At 42.1% G+C, this 21,724-nt stretch overlaps 3 protein-coding genes across 3 annotated transcripts; 2 read left to right on the plus strand and 1 right to left on the minus strand.

Moving 5' to 3' along the window:
* Positions 1 to 2,291: 2,291 nt before the first annotated feature.
* On the minus strand, positions 2,292 to 5,724 carry LOC101479641 (uncharacterized). The gene is made up of 2 exons (XM_012921498.4): positions 5,456 to 5,724; positions 2,292 to 4,155 (listed from the first exon to the last, which is right to left on the minus strand). Exons 1-2 carry the CDS (start codon positions 5,658 to 5,660, stop codon positions 3,221 to 3,223), a joined length of 1,140 nt encoding a protein of 379 aa, XP_012776952.3. The 5' UTR covers positions 5,661 to 5,724; the 3' UTR covers positions 2,292 to 3,220.
* Positions 5,725 to 7,120: 1,396 nt separating this feature from the next.
* On the plus strand, positions 7,121 to 9,852 carry fam217bb (family with sequence similarity 217 member Bb). The gene is made up of 4 exons (XM_004559842.4): positions 7,121 to 7,366; positions 7,624 to 7,708; positions 8,078 to 8,145; positions 8,220 to 9,852. The coding sequence occupies exons 1-4, from the start codon at positions 7,254 to 7,256 to the stop codon at positions 9,538 to 9,540; spliced, it is 1,587 nt and encodes a 528-aa protein (XP_004559899.3). The 5' UTR covers positions 7,121 to 7,253; the 3' UTR covers positions 9,541 to 9,852.
* Positions 9,853 to 11,802: 1,950 nt separating this feature from the next.
* Positions 11,803 to 14,964, plus strand: pdrg1 (p53 and DNA-damage regulated 1). The gene is made up of 5 exons (XM_004559843.3): positions 11,803 to 12,007; positions 12,481 to 12,556; positions 12,713 to 12,787; positions 12,880 to 12,960; positions 14,356 to 14,964. The coding sequence occupies exons 1-5, from the start codon at positions 11,924 to 11,926 to the stop codon at positions 14,436 to 14,438; spliced, it is 399 nt and encodes a 132-aa protein (XP_004559900.1). The 5' UTR covers positions 11,803 to 11,923; the 3' UTR covers positions 14,439 to 14,964.
* Positions 14,965 to 21,724: the final 6,760 nt, after the last annotated feature.

Here is a 21,724-nt window from a genome sequence, read left to right on the forward strand (position 1 = left end):
GATTTTGAGGAACCTTAGGCACATTACATTTATTTTGATTAATGCACTGTACATGATTGTCTACAGAAAACATGTCATTTTATTCAGCAACATCTTACATGCATTTTAATGCCTGAAAAGCACATATACACTTTCCTTCAACAAAATACATCATTAGATGTTTATTTAAAGGATCTCATTCACTCAAACAGCATCCCTGCATCATCTTAAACCATTTAATTACATTTAAATATGGTGTTTTGATGGCGTTATGGAAAGAGGCGGTTGGGATTAGGGCTATCGTTTGTTAGAAAAAGATAATTTTTGTAGTTTTTCCTCCTTATACCACCATGGTGGATTTTAAATCAATCAATATCGGATTTTGATTTAATAACAGACATTTAACAATGATGGATTACCTGTGTTTTTCATAGTCCCCCATTTTTAGAGGCAAAACTAACTTAGGTGAGGTTAGGTCACTTCCCCCGATACTCTGTCACAAATGAGGAAAACATATAAGTTGATTCAAGGTGTTGAATTTGGATTTCATAGATTTTCATTATAATTTTAGTTCAAAGATGTGGTTTAAGAAACTTCACATCTAACAAACTTAAGAACACTCTTGATGAGGTAGGTGTGTCACTGTCGAGGTGATCAATGAAAACACAGAGCGTTTACCACAAAGTGCTAAAAGAACCAGCTCTCTATTGTGTGATGATGGGACTGCTGATAGAAGTAGTAGCTGACAGGATGCACTTTGAAGTGTACAGGGCTACAATCTGTGCTCAGATTCAGCCAAATGCTGCAAAACTGATTGTGTCACAGTGCAAATTGATAATGACCCAAAGTGTATCACTAAAGCCACGCTAGAATTTCTTATTAGTAATGTCTGACTACTTGTCAATTCTCTAATTACTTCTGGGCCTCAAAAAATCGGGGACTATGAATAAGAAAAGAAAGAAAGAAAATAAAAGGCTGTAATTCTTAAACAGTTAATGCAATACTTTTGTTAAACCCCTTGTTTTAAAGCTAAACGTCTGCACTTCAATCACATATTCTGACTTAAACAGCTGTGTATATCAGCAAAACTACAAAAACGGTGTATGCCCCCCAAAAACTATGGACCCAACTCTGACCACTAACTGTGGTGAAAGGGGAGCATGCAATTAAGTATGATAATGTTTTTATTACATGAAACGTTATATGTGGGAAAACCTGTAGAATATGGAAATCTACGCTACAGCAAATTAAGGTGCATTTGTGTCCTTATTTTATAGCAGTATAAGTCAAATGTAACTGCAAGTTTAACTGATTACAGTACTTTGAGAGGGATCTTCAAACTGACAGAAGTAACTCACAACAGACAGATGACAGCTTTGCTCAGGTTCTTATACAGGCTCAGGTTTAAGAAGATTCTTAGATCTTTACTTCATGTTATTAATGCTTATTTTCTGTACAGCACTTTGTTCCTGTGCTGGGTATTTTAAAGTGCTTTATAAATAAAATTGGATTGGACTGATATCATTTTTTCAAACAAATGCTGTTTACAATGCAAACATTTTAGCGATTGCCCATGTTCCATTCAGTCAATCATTGGACACACTTATACCTCATATACTGAGAGAAAAAGCATTGAGGTAGGAGCTACCACAGAGTTCAAAGAACTGCACTCATCCTCAGCTACACGAAAACATTTGAATTCTTCCAACAGCAACATTGAAGACTTTCCTACAGTCCATAAGAACCTACAGGCGAGAAGCAGGGCTCACACAGACGGTAAACGATCGCTTCCGTGACTTTGGGGGCTTCTCCTTAACGCGCTCCCGGAATAGAGCTCTGGAAGACCCAACCAAAGCCCTATTCTGGGAAGCATGTTTAGCAAAATCTGAGTTTAGAAATAAAGTGAGTTGGTTAAATTTGATGTCAATAACTCTGGGCTTCTCATTCCAGAAGAGCTGACCAGTTAGTTCAATACAACTGTGAGTATGTTCAGGATGGGATTGAGCACATTTATGAGTACAGAAAGAAAACCATCATCAGAGGAGCTCTGACACCAAGATTCTCCAAGAAAGCACAGCCTCACTTCGAATCCAGTGGACTGAGGAATATCACCGTGTCAGTGTGGATCACGATGGCTATGTTAAGAAGCAGGAGGGGAGAAGAAAATAAAATATATGTATCTCACAAAATTGAGTACACCCTCACATTTCTGTAAATATTTCATGGGACAACACTGAAGATATGACACTTTGATACAATGTAAAGTGGTCAGTGTACAGCTTGTACAACAGTGTGAATTTGCCTTTACCTCAAAATAACTCAACATACAGCCATTAACGTCTAAACCGCTGGCAACAAAAGTGAGTACCAGCATTGCTGCAGAGGGCGTCAAAGGTCAGCCTGACAGTGGCTCAGACACACGCCACACACTGCATCACATGGCTGTCGTCCCAGAAGGACGCCTCGTCTAAAGATAATGCACAAGAAAGCCCGCAAACAGTTAGCTGAAGACAAGCAGACTAAGGACATGGATTACCTGTGGTCTGATGAGACCAGTGGTTGCAACACAAAATATTGACACTTTGGGCACAGTTTGGACATTTTCACTTAGGGGTGTACTCACTTTTGTTGCCAGCAGTTTAGACATTAATGGATGTATGTTGAGTTATTTAGAGGTGACAGCAAATTCACACTGTTGTACAAGCTGTACACTGACTACTTTACATTGTATCAAAGTGTCATAACTTCAGTGTTGTCCCATGAAAAGATATATCTACATCTATGGATAGATATATCCATGTGTATAAAAACAGAAAAACCCTTGGATTTATAGTGAGGAAATAACCCTCGTGACTGACTCAGAACTGAAGTCGACTCTGGAACAGAAACTCAGGGTTAAATAACTCAGAGCTGTTAGCTCAACTGAGATGTCTGACCATACAGACAGGTATGAATACATCCAGGCAGCAGCAGACTCGCTTATTTTTAATATTTATGAAATGTGGGGTTTGGGTTTTTTTTAGTACTGTTGGAAGTCGTAGTAGTAAAGGAGGTTAAAATGGGATTAACTGCCTAGCCCTTGCAATCTACAACAAGCATTTTGAAAATGCACTTTGCTCTATTAATACACACACTCACCATCTCTTTTTTCACACTTAACCAAAAGGAAAAAAATTTATAATAGCAAACAAGTTAAACTCAGAAGTACTAGACCAAAGCTCATCCCGGTGGACTGAGTTCTTCACGTCTTTGTGTGGATCTGCGTGTGTCTCAGCATGTCCTTCTTGTATGCAAATGGTCTTGAGCAGATGCCACAGCGGTAAGGTTTCTCTCCCGTATGCTTTCTCATGTGAGTAATTAGATTACTTCTCTGTCTGAATCCTTTCTCGCACACTCCACATGTGTACGGCCTCTCCACTGTGTGGATCCTCATGTGCACTCTCAAACACTCGCCTCGTGCGAATCTCCTGCCGCACTCCTTGCAGCAGTGAGGCTTCTGACCCGTGTGGATCAGCATGTGCCTTTTTAAATGGGTCTTTGTGGTGAATGTTTTGCCACAGACGTGACACAGATTGTCCTCCTTGTGTGTTTCTATGTGCTGCAGCGCACAGTCTCCGTGTGTTTTCAGGTGAATCATCAATGAATTCCTGTGGCAGAAAGATTCTCCACAGAGCTTACAACAGAAAGGACTTGTCCTTTTCTTATTGCTTAAGCTGGAACTCTTCTGCTTCTGCTTTGCCTTTGTTTTTGGCTGCACTGTCTTTGAATTGGATGCTCTGCTCTCCATCCTTTCATTATCACAGGCATCATTTTCAGCCCCACTATCTGAGGAGATGGGCTGGCAGAAATCCGATCCTCCACATCCATCTGCTTCCTGCTTAATTTTTCTAGACTCTGTTGAGGCATGGGGGAAAAGCACTACTCCCTGTGTGCTTGCCACACTTTGGCTCTGAAAGCATGAGGAGGGGGACCCTGCGCTCTGCTCAGATTTGAAACAAGCCACAGCTTCACAGTGTAACAGATCCTGCAGCTGGCCTTTGTCTCCTCTCGGCCAGTGTTCCTGATTTACCAGAAAGTCTGCTCTCAGTGTGTCCTGCTTCACCAACAGCTGACTGGCCTGAGCATATGTTGTCTGTGTGGAGACCTCTGCTTCGGATACACTCACCTGTTGGGAGCCTGCAGACATGACAGGGAAAGATATGACACTGGCAAACATTTACAAAAGGCTTACTGTTTAAAGTGATAGACATGGAAGCTTGTGGTAAATGTTTTAATTCATGGCTAAATATATCATTTTACTTACAAAACTTGCAATGTTGACAAGTGCTTAGGATGCACAGCATATGTCCATATCATAGTCCAACGTGTCCCATACACTTGCGAGCATGTCTGGAGTGACTGCTGTTGTTATGCTACCTACCAGTAACCCATGAAGCTGGTAGGCAGCAGAACAATCACGTGTTAGAAAGAATCCACTCTTTACAACAGTGCGTGTTTTAACTGTAAATGGCTGCAGACTTAAAGCCTTTCTAGCTCTTCAGACTACCAAGAATCTCCACACACATCTGTAATATGTCAAGTCTTTTTGTTCATCTGAAGTCACATTTATCCAATTTTAAGACCTGCTAAGTATTATTTTTATTATTTCCCTGGTACGTAAACGTTTTTCCAAACATATCTTATAACAGCTTTCTTTACAAGCCTTCTTTCTCTATTGCTGCTGTCCTTCAATCACAAATCAGACCCTTTAACCCATCTCCACCGACTCCACCCTGCCTGCACTCTCTTCTTCACCTCCCTTGTGAACTCTGTTTTGTATAGTTGACCCACATATTTAAACTTATCCATCTTCACTACAGCTATTGCTTGCACCTTCACTTTTCCACCCATCTCATTCTCTTTTACACACGGTGTTGCTTCTGTTGACTCTTACTCCTTTCCTCTCCAAAGCACACCTCCACCTGTGAACATCAGCGTCCAGAGAGACTCCTCGCTGAGCTCATATGTCAAACTCTCCATCACCACTGAAAACAAGAAGGCCAATCTATGATGTAATGTCCCCTCAAAAAGAAATCTAACCAAACCTTATAGGAACTAAGTTATTTATTTTAACTTCTGTAAAGCCCCTAATACAGAGTCATAAATGCTTAAATAAATATATAGATAATTGCCTAAATTAAAATATGTTTACATTACAGCCTTTATGAAATTTGATATACAAATGAGGTTTATTTAATAGAGAACACCATGAACGCCTAAATATGTATTTGTGTCACTCTCTACTCTTCTGAACCTAAAACGGTGCATTTAACCGCTGCATGGGAAAAACGCTGTTTCTTATTTGGTTCGTCCGCCTTAAGAGAATCAGCTCTGTGACTGCAGTCTATGCTGACTGTAGTCCCAGGCTACACGCACATTAAAACGGGTCTGATGGCTGACAGCAGCCTGCTTATCTGCATGGTGATAATAGACCAACCTGCCGGGAACACCTCCTCCTCCTCCGCTTTCAGAGCCTCGGCTAGCGTTAGCAGCTCGTTGGGCTTCACATCTTCTGACTGGGACACAAAAGCTTTGTCAGTGTGAAACTCTAATATGGTTCTCTCCACGGCGCCGAAGATTTCCTCCGCTGCTGCTGTCAGACGCTCATTCACGAAGAGTCTGAGCTGCTGTAACTTGGACATTTTGGAGGACAAGAAGACGCGCTGGTCCCTGCGAAGAAGCGAAGTCTTCTTCTCCTCTCGTAGACGGCGGCAGCCGCAGTAGCCGCTGTGGGGAGCTGCTGCCCTCTTCTGTGTAGTTGTTAAAAGCTTTATTTTGGAACAGGTGTTGTGCCAAAGTAGTTACCCCCGTCAAAAATTGTTTGACGGGGGTAACTACTTTGGCACAACACCGGCAATACTTGCAAAACAATGAGTAAATATACAGTAAATATTAAACAATTCCACGAGGAAAATAGTCGATACCAACTAAGTATCTGAGCTAAATATATATATATTTTTAGTATTTACTAAAGTACATGTAACATGATGGACTAATGTCACCTCCATGTTTGTTGTGGGAAGTTGCACTGGTGGTTTTGTGTGTCACATTTGCTGTGATGGGGTTGGATTAATTGAAGGCAGGTGTATTTGAGTTCACTGATACTCTAGTCTACTTATAGTCCACACTACAAACACTGCTGTGACGTTTGTCTCTCTGTGCAGGTGTGTCATCAAGATGACTTGATTTAAATGTGTTATGATGGATAGTTTGCTGCTCTGTGAATTGTATAATGAAGATGTGGTGACATCTTGTCTCTGTGCAGGCCTGGGCCTGCTGCAGTCTAAAGGCAGCGTTGGGTTGCTGAGGCTGGAGTGATTACTGGCCTTCTACTTACAGGGTGGTGAGACTTGGGGGACAACTGCTGATAAAGTGTTTGACACGTAAAGTCCAACTGACTTGACGCATCGCTGTCTATGGCCTTATATTATTTTTATTTTTTTTAATCTCTTTTGCAAGTGGGAAACTGAACTGTGTTATCCTTCCAATTTTTGATCATTGCACTAATAAATTATCTTTTAGAATTTTATTGGTTGTCATCTTTTTCCCACGGCCGAGACGGTTGGTCAGACCTAGAACCTCTGTGTGCGTTACATACATTTAATTTATTCTCTTGGATAAACTGTCTAATATAAACTCAGTAACCGGATAGCAGGTATCTGGTATGAACTGAGTATATTTTACATTTAGTTTAGCATATTTTATTTTTTGTACCTTCATACACTAAGTTTTCAAGGAAGTCACAGAAGAAACAGTCAAATGCTCTGATCCAGGTTCCTGCACATCCCCCCAATACGTTTATTGATGTGTATTATTTATTGTTTAGCTCTCTGGTGTGTGCATTGGGTCCTCTCTCTTGTGAATCATTGAACTGATTGTCCTCAGTATAAACCAAAGGTGTCAAATTCATTCCAGGTAATGTAGAGCACATTTCATGTCGAGTGGGTCGGACTGGTAAAGCTGTCGATCAGCTCGCTACATTTAGTTTATTTTAAATACACGGAGGCATTTAAGCTGCCGGTACATGTATGAACCACTCAGCACATTAACCGTGCGTGCTCCGTCTGTGAGCCCCACTGCCCTCCGCTGGGCGGCAGGTGAATCGCACACAGGGATCCATACCTAAACACAGTTGTGTTTGGTTCATTTCAGCCCATTACTCATTATGATCACAGCACCGTGTTTCGCGTGAACAGCTCACTCGCCCGTTTCATTGGTGCCCGCTGGAAGCTGGGATGGGCACCATTCTGCAGGAGCAAGTGGCACAGCGGTGTGCCGAGAGGGTTTCCAGCAGGGAGAGGAAATGGAAGAAGGATCTGTGGAGCATCGCCGGGCCTAATGTGGGCAGGTACCGCCAGATATGCTTATTATTGGGGTTACACGGTGGTAACGGATGAAGACATGGCTGCTGTTTGTTGCCGTGTCCTCGGCGGCGCCACAGACGCTGGATGTCGGTGGTGTGTGACTGCACTTAGATGTGTAAATGCTCACTGTGTACGTGTGTGAACAAAGAAGAGCGCCATGTCTGCCCTGTGCTGCTGTTTCTACATTTCATGTGTTTCATCGGTCACATTTAACTCGGAAGATTTGTTTGTTTCTCTCAAGTAACATAATGGGAAGGCGGCAGTCTCAGAGGAAGCCCACACCGCCGCAGCACGCGTTCCCAAGTCAGGAAACTAACAGCGAGAAAGTGAGTGAACGGGCTCGGATCACTGTATCACACACAAGATCAGTCAAATTAGCTGGTGTTCCAGTTCTGTTTTAAATGATGGTACATTAAATAGTGACTGCTTTCATACAAGATACAGAGCTGCTGTTAAAGTAACACCTACACGTTTGCAGTGAGCGTTGTTTACATCTCGCTATTTTTTCCTTTATTCCACATAATGACACATTTCTGTGGCACAATAGTGCACAATTTATATCAGGCAAAATGTCAACAAGTCTCAATTTATTACCATGGTAATAACATTACCATGGTAATAACATTACCATGGTAATAACATTACCACGACCATGTTTAAGTGATAAGTTGAACATAATGTGTCTGTAATTGCAGAGGCTGCAACAAAGAAGAAAGCACAAGTCTAACAACTCCTCAGCTAAACGCAATACTTCTCAACACAGGTGAGGTTTGTGCAAAGTTTGTGTTGTTCGCTGCTGTCTCAGTGCTGAGATAATAGCTTTGCTTTGCCTTGCAGCGCTCACAGATCCTCAGAGTCAAAGGCTCTTCCAGTGTCCCCCACAGAGGGCAGGATGGAGCCAAAGGTGCTGCCGGTCACTAAGCGCTCCAGCCACAGACAGCACAAGCATGCGGGGAGCAGAAACGGCAAACACACAGCAGCTGTCTCCTACCACTGCACGTGTGGTTGCAGCACTGAGCAGCTGGAAAGACACTCGCCAGAACTGGAGGTCAGACGCCTGAGTCGCCATGGAGAAGATGACAGCGACACCGATTTGTCTGAGTCAGAGAGACTTCCTGTGTCAGCCTGCAGTCGTGCTCCTCCTCGGCTCGAGCTCAGGCCAGAGGTCATCGAGGCCGAGGACTGCTCCTCTCGCAGCCACAGATCCAATTTGCAGGGCCATGGAGGTTTTGACTTCCCAGACTTCCTCCCTCCACCTTTTAATTCGTGGAGCCTGAGTCAGCTGGCTGTTTTCTACAACATGGAAGGCCGAGGTACCCCCCGGCCCAGGCCTGTGGGCCCTTTGGAAAGGTATCTGGAGAAGCTGCTGCAGCTGGAGTGGCGTCAGATCCAGACCGTCCAGGAGGAGAGCGGGAAGTCGGCAGTATCAGAAGTGATATCCAGCTGTCACAGGTCCCCTGCTGCCGCCACATCACGTCTCAGCTCTCCCAAGTGCATCCTCCAGTGTCAGCGTGCCTTCCCCCTCACTTTCCTCTCCTCCCTGGCTAGTCACTCCGCCCTCCTCTCCGGCTGCGCCTGCAGTCTCTGCCGGATCCGCTGCTCCCGCTGTAGTGTGCCATGCTGTTGCTCGACTTACAGCCACAACCGCCAGTCCAGGCCGAGTGCTCCGCTAGAGCCCAAAATACTCCCGAAAAGGAGCTACAGCGAGAGCCGGGTGCACTCCTCAGACAGGGGCTCACAAGCCCAAAGGTTCAGCAGCCCTGTGCGGACCAACAGCCACCTGAGGAGAATGCAGGCATCAGGAAACATCCGCAACCCTGTCCAAGGTGCCGCCACCAGCCTTCAACACACTGCCAGCGACTGTAATGAGGTTGCCTGGAAGGGGGATGTGTGGGACTACAGGATGGGCGGGTTTCGGAGGAGGAGCGGCTCAGAGCAGAGGAGAGGTGGAGGAGACAGGAAACAGAACGGATGGGAGAAAAAACGGAGCGGCTCTGAGTGTAGAAAAGGAGGAGCTGAGAGGAGGAGAACGGCTAACCTCAAAGAACAGGAAATAAAACCTGACGCTGTCACTGCAATAATAGACAATTTACCAGGATCCAAATATTCTCCTATACAGAGGCCAAGCAGGCCCAAACAGGTGGAGTTTGTCACATAACAGCAGGTGTAGTGATAAATGTGTAATCTGAATGTTACATACTGTCATCACCTTAAAGTTTTATTATGAATGTACAGTCAGCAATACTGTTCATTTGTTAATGTGATATTATTTCTCTGTGCTGTGGGGGATGTTTACACAGATATGGAAGAGAGCCGCTGGATGTCCAAGTTTGATAAGTTTGTGCTTTATTTAAAAGAACCCAGATAGCATCGTGTACTGTATGTGATCATATGATATGATTTTCAGCAATTCAGGTTTATTAGTCTTTTGAATGAAGCAGCAAACATCATCAAAATTTATTAAAGAATACCAAACAGTCTTGTGAAGATGGTGTATGATGCTGAGCGGGGAGAAAAGGTGAATACTGGACTCGCAGGCTTACTTGTAGGTGGTGAGCGTGGGGTACAAGAGGTGTGTGATCGAGTGATGGTCCAACCTTATGTTTCCAGGAAACTGAGGGTGAGGGTGGGCAGGAGGGTGAGAGCGGAAAAAGGTTTAGTTTCCGAGAGGAAGGTAGCGATGTGGTGAGAATTGAGCCGCAGGTCACTTAAGCAGTGTTGTGGTGGAGAAACTGAAAACAGTTAAATCAAGGTTAGTACAGAACAGACATAAAGTTACAACGCAGTGAGGCTGGGTTACCTCCATGAGGTAGCTGATAAAATCGCAGAGAGTGCATGACTCCGCTGGCCTTAAGTATTACCTCGCTGACTGGATGGCAGGTGAGCAGAACAGGTAAGGAACCAAGGCTCCGCCCACAAAACACCAGCCACTCAGTCAGATCATGACAGGGACTTCTTCTAATCTGGATCAGACTAAAGGATAAACTGATCAGATTGAATAACGCCTATGAAAGAAAGTGACACAAATGTGTGTTCAGATCATTAAACATCAAATGAAAAAACACAAGTCTGGCCATAACGTGGGAACAGAAGCAGATATTTTGAAGATGAGTCACTTTTGGTGCAACACGGAATCGGTAACGCCTATAGACTGTACAGAAAAGATGGAGCTAACTTGCTCTGGATGTGAAAGGCTTACAGTTGTATGGATGTTAAACGTTATTACCTTGCACAAAAGGTAACGTGCACAAATCATTTTTGTTCTTAGCATCAATTTGAATCAATCTAAATCAACATGCTTGGCTTGCTGCTGCAGTCTGCATACTTCTACATTTCCCCATATGAGGAAACATGTACCTCAAGGTGAAGTGGAGAAAACAGTAAGAGCCTGCAACACTAAAAAGGAAGCGAGCAGAGGAAAGTCTGACTGATGAAAGAGATATTTGTGCCTGATGAGGAAGGCACATTTCCAAAGCGTTCCCTGATGATGGTTAAAAATAAGGTGAGCTGAAATACTTAAAAAACTTAGACTTAAAAACAACTTTTTCCACTGAGACAGTCGCTGTGGATTAAGAAAAAAAAAGGAAGAAAGGTCAGTCTCACTAGTTTCGTTGGCCTTGAGGTTGAAAAAAGTTATCTCAGGTCTCTCTAACTTTGTTTCATGAGTGGCTACTTAAAACTGAACTGGATAGGACTCATGGCAAACTCTTCACAACTTTCAAGTGAGTAAGAGTTAAGAATGACACTGGCTGACATATGACCTGGCAATAAATATGGAAGAGAGCCTGGAATGACTGGAAGCAACCAGCTGTCAGCCTCAAAGTGATGCGAGATGAGCGAATCAATTCCAGACGGCTTGAATCAAGCCAAAGACTATGTCTGTCTGTTATGCACAGTCTGAGGTGACCACATATTAAATCTCCTCAAAGTTATTCTGTTTGAAATGCAGTGAATCCCCTCTCCCTCTCTAGTCTGCGCTTATGGACAGGGAGATTTTTGTGTTTCGTACAGTTCAAGTTATTCTGCAGCAGAGTAACAATGGTAATAGTGGTTTATAGTTCTGCTGTATCCTGTGAGGCAACTTATCTACTTACTGAGAGAAAAAAATACAAATGCAAAGCCCACAGTCTACAGGGGTGGCTCCAAAACTGACCAACAGACAGAGAAATGTACTCAAAAGTGTTTCTAAATTTAGTGTTTAAATATTGCTGTTTATTGGTCCCCCTGCAGCTTTAGAGAGTATACGCGTGAGATGATTTTACCAAGCAGGTAAAGAAGTACAAAGAGGCGAAATCATCATCAAATCAAATCATTTCTCGCATTGCACAAGTACAGTTACTGAAATCAACTCTTCCACATAACATTTCTACACATGAGATGTGCTGCAGAACGAGCCACGTCTTTCAACTGAAACGTAGAAATGAACGTTCTCGTGAAACGGCTGGAAATGACAGAAACATTTGCGGCCAGTTTCCGAGCGGTCCTTGTAGTGTTCAGCTGTTGTTTCACACCGGACATATTTTGGAAGCGGCACTGCAACCATGGACGAGGTGTCCCAGCGTGTTTTGGAGTATTTGACAGAAGTCGAAGAGGCAGCTGAAGATGTTCTCACCACTAAACAGCAGGTAAGTAAATACTGAGCTGAGGACGTTCACACGGGAGGATCGTTATGTACGTTATAGAGGTATGCTAACGTAGCCAGTGACGTTAGCTGCTAAGCTAGCTAGCTAAGTTGTCAGCTCATGGATGAGAGAAAAACACATTTTTGTAATATATAATACATATATATGTGTGTGTGTGTGAGAGAGAGAGGGAGACTTTAATAATATAAAATACTATATAATATAAAAATGTGTGGACATTTTTCACAGATACAGCTTTTTAGTCAAATTATGAAGCTGCTATTTACAATGAAAGATTTTGTATTCTTTGTATTTGTATTATATTTTGAATTCCGTATCAAAGCAAAATAGAAGTACATTCACTGGTGCTCTCATTGTTTTATCCATCTGTGTTTGTGTGTGTGTGTGTGTGTGTGTGTGTGTGTGTGTGTGTGTGTGTGTGTGTTGCTAACTAATGCCGTCTGTTGTTCTTCTAGATTGTGGACCTGGACACAAAGAGAAACAGGAACAGGGAGGCACTCAATGCCCTGAAACATGATGTGGCAGATTCAGGTGGGCATCCTCTCCCAGCAGCTGTGCCACTAAAAGAGTCAAACAAGAGAAGCTGTTAAAAACACAAAACCTCACAGTGATAGGAAAGCCAGGTGTAAAGTTTATTCTATGTGTGTTTATGCAATGAATGACATAAAACACTGCTCACATTTGCAGAGAAAGTCAAGGTTTGCTTGGGAAGCATGTTTATCAAATTCCCCAAATCCAAGACAAGAGAAATGATTCAGAAAGGTAAAACATTTCTAAGTCATTGATTCTTACATGTGCAATTTTATTAAGAACACATCACCCTAAACTCTTTTGATCTTTGTTGTGGTGTGTAGACCAGGAGCAGCTGGACAAAGAGATAAATGATCTTCGCAAAGGGCTGAAAGCAAAAGTGAATCGTCTCAATGAGATGCAAGGTAAGCTATGCTCTTACTATAATACATAATACTTGTTAACAGTTAAACTGTTTAGCTGCAAAATGTTCATCCAGTTATTTCTTTTTAGTACCACTTAGATTTCCAGCCTTTTGTTGCCCCACCTGATTTTTTTAAGATGTGTTGCTGCCATCAATTTCAAAATGAGCTAATATCTTTCATGAAACAGTAAAATGTCTCAGTCTAAACATTTGACTCTGACACTCTGACCAGATGTTTCTAATTTTAATAATATTCCACACACAAAGGAAAGCAGTATTAGTTTGTTTAATTTTCACCTTGAAGGACATCCTGGTAACCCCTCCCCCAATAAACCCCCCAAACTCACGAGTATTATTAGTTAAATGTGAAGAATATATGAAGAAAATCACTTTCATTCTGGTTGTATAGAAAAATAGAGGCCTCAGAAGCTCTTACTAGTCAGTACCCAGGAGGAAACAATCCAGAAAGTCTATTTGAAAGATAGATTTGATCACAAACTGCGATTGGGAAAGAACCAAACATTGCACACGATAAAGTTCAATCGATAAATTAGATTTATGAGGGTCCCTGGATCACAGCCTCATAAAATGCTAAACGGTTTTGGAAGGTGTGCAGTATGTTTGGGATCCTTCACAACCCCTAACAATCAAACCAGATCTGAACACAGAGACACTGTGCTGCATTTAATCCTTACATACTGGTCATATTTTCATACCTAGTCTGGTCTGGTCCAGAATATCTTCATAATGAGCGTCTACACCAAATTTTGAACTACAGATTGTTTTTGGAAGTATAAATAGCTACTAATGTGTTTTAGGAAAATCCATCAACAGAATGACATTTAGGTTTTTCACTGCTGTCAAACATCTAAATGGCTCAGATTTGGGTTAAAGTCATAGGTTTGAAGCAGCCATAAGTCAGTGTAGTAAATAGCAGGATGTGTGGAAAGTCTGAATATATAATGACATTTTTAAGTGTTTTATGTGGAGTCTGCTGTCTGTAAAAAAATAATTCCATGACATCTGGAATATTCCTGCAGCCTCCATAGCAAAAATGTCTTGTCTGGTCTCCAGTAACTTATTTGTACAGGAAGTGCAGTGTTATCTGATGGAGGTTTCATTGCTTTACATCATTAAACTCGCAGAATTTCTCCCAGTGGTTCTGTTGTTGGAAGCAGGAGAGGAAACTGAGTCCAATCTGCCTTCAGTCAGATACCTTTAGATTAGGAGGAATAAGCATAATGACTCAGTCATTATTCCTGTGGGAAGTCCTTCATATTATTATTGGGAAAAGTCCTCAGTTACAGTGATCTCTATTGTTCTGTTCCTACGACTACATTTATTTTAAGTCAGTCTTATATGATCTCTTAACCTTTTTTGTGTCTTACTGTTGCAGGAAAACCTGAGCTGAGAGGCTACAGTCTTTCTCCTCTGTCCACTGATGAAATCAGAGCTATTAACAGCCTTTTAAAGAGATGACTGGAATTCAACAAATCACTGCATCTGGGGACAAATGCCACATGCTGACATGTTGACTGCAGCACTCAGTTGTTCAGATGGGAGCACAATGTGCCAGAGCTTCAAGCCAAACCATCATCGACATGAGAACTGATCGCATTTTAAATGTGGGAGTAGCTAATGTGGAAACCAATACAACTCCCATTCTGTCTAATGGCTAGCAAGAGTTAACCTCACTGATTGAAAAGAGAATTTCAGTTGTATTGAAGTTTTTATCTGTGACCTCGGTTAACACTTTCCAGATGAATTTATGGTTTCAGTTTTTAGTTTTAACCTTTTTCTTTTCAACTATAACATGATTTTTTTTGTAAATTGAGTGAAGAGAACAGTTTACCCTTTATTGTTTGATCGCTCAGTTCGAGGAGTCGCAACAAGCATTTGAGAACTAGTAGTTGATGTCACCACAGACAACTTTTATATACAGTATTTGGCTGTGATGTATATAATCCATCCTTCGAGCTAATAAAAGCTGGTAACATACACCCAGGCTTTGTGTTATTCCCCTTATTGCATAAATAATTCAGTATCAGCTTAAGAATTCACTTGCTATCATGGACAATGAAAGGATTTCATCTGGGTCTTCCCAAGTCCACTTCACTATAACACTTAATGTCTAAACACAAGCAGAAAGCACCAGATCTGAAATCTTAGCTCAGGTCTCGGGTCCTGAGGAGGCCGTGGATCCATAATGTCTGTCTTGTTAGAATTCATCTCCTTATTCACACTGGACTTATGAAGATCTCTTTCTTATGCATTTTCAGGGTAGTTTAGTTTAAATGATTGTGGTCAAAGTCAACAGCTTAATGGAATAACAAATTCAGAGTAATAGGCTCATGTTGACACATCGAGAAGCATTCAGCAGTTTCTTTTTTGGGGGGTAATAGTTCATAATACAGCCTGGGACAAAAGGGCATTTGAAATTACAGTGTAATTATATCTACCCTAAAATACTAGGCACATTAAAATAAGGGGGTAACAAGTCAGTTTTTTTTTTTAAAGGAAATACAGAAATTACTATAAATTAGAGTACTGTATCCGGTCTTTAAATGATGACGTGATGAACCCTGCTTCTGGGCCATAACGACTCTGCTTTTGTTAAGGTTGTCACTGTCGGCCTCTCTCGGTTTTTATTACCGCTAACCATTTTAAAGCTCAGTTTTTAAAACCTTATAATGTAACTACAGCCCAGTCCGTGCAACAGTACATTAATGACTAACCTCGTATTGTGGATGGATTATCTCAGTTGTTCTCCTGACTGAAGTTTGGTCCGTTTACAGCTTCCTGCCATGCGATTGCATTTGTCCCTAACCATCGGGAACCCTCACGTTAACTTTTATCAAGTGGGAAAAAGTTAGTGTTCATCCTCCAGCTTCACTGTGTTTATGTTATGCTAACATATGCTAACATAGTTGTGCCGCTAGTGATCACGTAGCACACCATTATATACCAGCTAGCCCAACTTCAGTAACCCTACGAACGTCACTGCTGTTTAGTTTTCTGTCTTCTTTTATGTTGGAAGCAATAACAGAGCTGTACGTTTAATTTTTTAAGAAATCTCTCAGTCAGAACATGGTGGTTTATCATTAGAGGGAAACTAGCGAGCTAACTTCCTGTTAACTTCTAACTCTGTTAAATTGAATAAATGCTGTTTTCATGGATGCCTGGATGCTAAACTTAATTGTTACACCTGGTAAAGCAGCAACGCTGATCGTGATGCTGCAGTGATCGTGTGACTTTAGGACCTGAAGCTGAGTTTGGGCCCAGGCACAGCTAATGACGTCAGACTTAAAGACCTGATAGGTGATTTTAAGTAGTGAACAGATTTCACCTATCGCTGGTTATTTTTAGAACATAACACCCGCGATAAACGAGGGAACTCTATACAAATACTGAGAAATTTCAATCCCTTCTCTCTTTTGCTCTGAGGCGCAAGGGAAAAATATCGACAAGTCGATGAACATCATCTACAGATATATTCGGTAAATGCCCAAGACATCTTGAGAAATTGCCACTTGATTCGTCCATTTGGTTGACTTTTTTTGGAAAACCCGACCGTAAACAAGACGTGAATATCACACCGGAAACGAAGCACACTATAGGAGTTTCCCTACCGGAAGTAGCATATGCCAAGGTGCACATAGTCTATTGTAACCTACATTGTAGGAGAGAGAAATATCGTGGAAGAGACATAAAGTGAGTAAAAAACACAATAAATGCATTTAGAATATATTTAGAACTACAAATTAAATTTCGTTTTAGCAATTGGTGGTTTTTTAATGTCACAATTCCAACCCACCTCCTTTTTCTAGGCTTGGTACCAGCAAAAGTGACCCGAAAAAGGCACTCTGGCAGAGTTACTTTTTGTGTGTGTGTTTTTAGACATCCTGGTGAACTTCTATCGTTGCACCATCGAGAGCATCCTGACCAACTGTATAACAGTCTGGTACGGGAACTGCTCTGCCTCGGACCGGAAGGCGTTGCAGAGGGTCGTGAAAACTGCCCAGCGCATCGCCGGAGCACCACTTCCTGCCATAAAAGATATCTACAGGAAGTGGTGTCTGAAAAGGGCTGGGAAAATCATCAAAGACCCCAGTCACCCATCACATGGACTCTTCACCCTCCTGCCCTCTGGGAGGCGCCACAGGAGCCTCCGGACTAAGACCACCAGGTACCGGAACAGCTTCTTCCCCACAGCTGTCAGACTCCTGAACTCTGCCTCCTGACATCTGACCCACGTTAAACTCATGGACTGAACATACACACCCCCACAATGGACAACTGTACCCTCAAACACAATAATAACATGGACTGAACCACCACTCACAACCACTAGCACTTTATATAGCCTCTGTAGAAACTATCTACATATCTCACTTATCTTAACTGCACTAGCTCTGTGTAAATAATCATTCTGTACATTCGATAATCTTTAATCCTACAACTGTTTACAACTTGCATAGTTCCCATTTCTGTATAGCTGTATATCTCAGATTTCTGTAAAGTTATTTATTTCATATTCTGTATAGTTTTTCATATTTATATCCTGTTCATAGCTTGTACTCACTACAGCCTGTACATACTTAGTTATAGAATATTCACAACATACTTCATACCGTGTACATTATAACATACCATAATAGACCCATTTCTGTAATATACTCACATATCTATATTATTGCTAATATATATTGTAATATACCTATATCACTAAAGCACTTCTGGATGGATGCAAACTGCATTTCGTTGCCCTGTACCTGTGCATGTGCAATGACAATAAAGTTGAATTCTATTCTATTCTATTTAAGTAGTTTTAAACCTTGTGATTCACAAAAAGTAAGAGTAAAAGAAGATCTGATTGTGCTACAGTCAGGGCAGGAGCAGCGGCTTCGCTCATGCACGATTCATTTGCAGTTTTGGAGGCGTAGGGGGTCAACATCTCCTGCTCTGACAGCAGCTGGGGGCGACTGCTGCGTGATGACAATCCGTCGCCTGTGAGTGCTTTGGCACAGGCGAGGTGCCCACGGCAGCACCCGCTGCTTGTTGAGAGTAAGAGTGATACGTGCTCTCACGTGGTCCTAAGTCTTCCTAATAACACCACCAAAAGTCGCCAGATTTGTCGCTAGTCACTTTTTAGAAAAAAAAGTCGCTAACGGGGTCTGAAAACTCTCTAAATATAGCAACAAAGTTGCTAAGTTGGCAACACTGGGTTAGTGGTGTTTCTAAATTACCCATAGATGTGAATGTTTGTCTATCTCTATTAGCCCACAGGGCTATCTCTGTTAGCCCTGTGTCAGACTGGTGACCTGACTCTCACCCTTTAGTAGCAGCCCTTAGTTATGCAGTACTTGAAATTACTTAAACAGTACTTAAAATTATTTACAGAATAATTTATGGCTCCGTGTCCCATGTGCTAGTCTTGCTAGTCTTGGTAGCCAGGGATCGGTCCGCCAGGGCCTCCACTCCTGGCCGCCCGGCACACATTGCACAATGCGCCTCCTGCGGGTGGTGGGCCTGCAGAAAAATGGCCCATGTCCCTTTTTCGGGTGTGCCTGGCCAGGCCTTATGGACTAAGGCCCGGCCACCAGTCGCTCGCTTTCGGGCACCCTCCCCGGGCCTGGCTTCGGGCGTGACCCGGTAACCCTATCCTGGGAAGGGTGAACTGTTCTCTTGGTGTTCTACTCATACGGGTCTTCTGAATTGCTCTTTGTCTGGTCCCTCAGCATTCCCTTAGAGGTAGGGAGAGAAGTTCAGCCATCTGGGAAGGGGTCAGAGTAGAGCCGCTGCTCCTCCACATTGAAAGGAGCCAGTTGAGGTGGTTCGGGTATCTAACAAGGATGCCTCCTGGGCGCCTCCAGGGTGAGGTGTTCTAGGCATGTCCCACTGGGAGGAGGCCCCGGGGCAGACCTAGGACACGCTGGAGAGATTATATCTATCGACAGGCCTGGGAAGCTGGAGGAGGTGGAGAGGGAGAGGGAATTATTTCTTTCTTTCCTGTTAAATTCAGACTTGCTGCCCCTTTTTCTGTGTGCCTACATTATAGTATTTGTAGAGAAATATAATTATGTTGTAATTTCAAATAAAATACCATGTAATTCCATGTAATTACAGGGTAATTACACCCTTTATCTGTATTGTACAATTTTAACTCCTAACTGCTGGTGCTTTTTGATGGTGCACCTCGAGGTGGTGCTGTGGACCGCAGTAGCTGAAAAACAAAATCTCTAGAAATTTATAATGAAGTATTTTTTGGGTAAGAACTGTTTATTAGCCTTAGCCATCTTTGCCTTCTGAAAATGTCTAAAAGCCTTACAGAGCAACACACATAAATGGAGAAATGAGCAAATACATCCATGATGTCAATAAATCTGTAGTTGGTTAACAGCAAAACAGGAAGTTTAAACTGTGATGGATGTTTACAGCTTACAGTTTGGATTGTAGTGTTTGTTTGGAAAAGAAACTTTGTGCCTGCGCACTGCATCCTGGGTCACTCGGGCTATAATTAAAGATCGTACAGTATGACTCATCTGAAGAGAGTTTAGATGTATTGAAAAAACACACATATACACAGCAGCTGTACAAACCTGCAGACCAGCCAAAACATATCCAGACAGATATACAAATATATTTATTAAAAGAATAATAATCAAGAGAAGGAGATGTTAATGCTTGTGTGAAGGCTTTAGAGACAGACAGTGAATATGGGCTCTGTCACTGCTTCTGATTAATTTTTTCCCAATAAGTAAAACCTGAGAGTTTGACACACGTCTCCTATAAACAGCAGCAGCAGCACCATCAATCGTAGCTGCATGTCACAGTGAGAGCTGCTGTTTACTGGAGAAGAGCATCGGTGCAGTGAGAGTTGGGCTTCCTAATGCATATTTGTGTATGGAGGCCGAGGCCTGCACACAATAAAAATCACAATACATAATAATTCTGAATATGTGTGACACACAGTGATTAAATAGTAAACTTGAGTATGTACTTTCAAACTTGTATCCTTTTTTTCTTTAAATGGTTTAAGCATAAGCTTAATTTAGTAACAGAACAGTCACTAAACATCAAACCTTAAAAGAACTATATTTATGCTGTGGGAAAAAATCAATCGAAATAAATTCTTAATAGGAATTAAAATGATCAACATAAAAAATGCTGTTCAGAAGTTTAGTATTTTTAACTGGGAATGGGTCAGAGCACCTGAGCATGGTCGCAGCAAAGATGTATTTCACAAGCAAAGATGCAGCATCCACCAAAATATATCCACTTTTGTCTTCAGTTGTGTTGTGAAGAGTCAAATGTCAAATACACTTAAGTAACGCCATTCCCCCCAGAAGAAGCCAGTCCATGAATCGAGGGGTTGCAGTAAGGTCAGAACAAAAGCAACTGATGTAGCGATGCCAGGACTTTTTATCCAGAGTGAGCAACAAAGGAAAGACTGAAAGAGAGATTATGAGTAGTTCAAATAACATGTCATGCCTTCCCTTCATTATAGAAGTGGGGACTATGAAGATACGTTAAAATAAAATACATGTTTGCATTAGACAGTTATCTTATGTCCTTTCTCTGTGGTGTTGATCAAAGTTATGTAGACTACAAAATAAAATCAGTTCTTGAAGTTGAGGTCAGAAGGTGGCACTGCAGAGTCAGAGCCTGCACCCACTGCCTCGATCCATTGCCTTCATACAAGTAATAACACGCCCTGTAATTACTGATTCACAACACAATGCTATTCAGAGTTTTCGTTTGGCAATTCTGTAACATTTATAATCATGGGTGGAAACTACAATGAGGATATGGATCTCCTTCTATTGTGTTCAAAAACAAAATGTTATGTGTATGTAATGTAAGTTAAATCATTCACATTCAAGAGCCTTTCTTTGGTTTTTGATACACTGATAGTGTTTTCTTATTTTCCATGAGCATACCCTGACTGGCTGTTGGACCTCTTCGTGAAAGCCCTTTAACTTCAAACACACCTGCCACTCCAAAAGGACAGGTGACAGCGCTCAGACAAAAATAAATAAATAAATGTCATCACTGCACTGATGGAATACGAATAAAAGAAGCCAAAACAGGAAAGGCTATGAAAATATAGTCTCTACTGCCTGCTTTTGGAAAATGGGAGGTGCAGATTAAGCCGAAACACAGCAAAGTGCTCAGTGATGTTACCTTTAGTACACGCAGCCTAGTAAAGCGTGGTCACTCAGTCATGTGTGTTCACACAGCACAAACACAAGAACATGGAGATGCCTTTATGTGTGCAGCACTCATTCTTTAGTGGGCACTGATTCTCTTTTCCTTCTGTATTTTGGTGGAAAGTTATTGTGCTCTTAAATCTTTCTTAGTATCCCGTCTTAGAATAAATGTATGCGCACACAGGTCTGAAGTTTTTCTACAGCTGCTGGGTTTTCAGGTGTTTTCTATTATCTTAGTTTTCTTCAGGTGAGACATAATTTACATCCTTAGATGGAATCTGAATGATAAACACCCACCGTGCTGACCTGAGGCAGAGGGAACAAAATGAATAACAGCATTGTGGTTTAAGTCCGTTGTCTGACATGCTGCTGAGTACGGGGAGGACACGAATAACTCGAGGGAAGAAGAGGGAGGGACAACAGCGGTCACGTGTGTGAGGAGGCAGAGGTGGTGGTTTCGGTTCACTCTCTTCTCTGACTTTGGTTGCGTGCCACCGCACTCAGGCCTGAATCCAGCTCTGAGTGATGAGTTTATGAGTCAAAGGATGGGAACCT

This window comes from Maylandia zebra, linkage group LG5 (genome assembly GCF_041146795.1).
Source record: "Maylandia zebra isolate NMK-2024a linkage group LG5, Mzebra_GT3a, whole genome shotgun sequence".
NCBI lineage: Eukaryota > Metazoa > Chordata > Actinopteri > Cichliformes > Cichlidae > Maylandia > Maylandia zebra.

Bases quoted from the DNA above. Each gene is read 5' to 3' on its own strand.
- LOC101479641 (XM_012921498.4), bottom strand. From the start codon at position 5,660: ATGTCCAAGTTACAGCAGCTCAGACTCTTCGTGAATGAGCGTCTGACA. The intron at 4,156-5,455 runs GTTGGTCTATTA...TCATGTCTGCAG, and splicing joins GGAGGAGGTGTTCCCGGCAG to GCTCCCAACAGGTGAGTGTA.
- fam217bb (XM_004559842.4), top strand. From the start codon at position 7,254: ATGGGCACCATTCTGCAGGAGCAAGTGGCACAGCGGTGTGCCGAGAGG. The intron at 7,709-8,077 runs GTGAGTGAACGG...CTGTAATTGCAG, and splicing joins AGGAAACTAACAGCGAGAAA to AGGCTGCAACAAAGAAGAAA. The intron at 8,146-8,219 runs GTGAGGTTTGTG...TTTGCCTTGCAG, and splicing joins CGCAATACTTCTCAACACAG to CGCTCACAGATCCTCAGAGT.
- pdrg1 (XM_004559843.3), top strand. From the start codon at position 11,924: ATGGACGAGGTGTCCCAGCGTGTTTTGGAGTATTTGACAGAAGTCGAA. The intron at 12,557-12,712 runs GTGGGCATCCTC...TCACATTTGCAG, and splicing joins ACATGATGTGGCAGATTCAG to AGAAAGTCAAGGTTTGCTTG. The intron at 12,788-12,879 runs GTAAAACATTTC...TGTGGTGTGTAG, and splicing joins AAGAGAAATGATTCAGAAAG to ACCAGGAGCAGCTGGACAAA.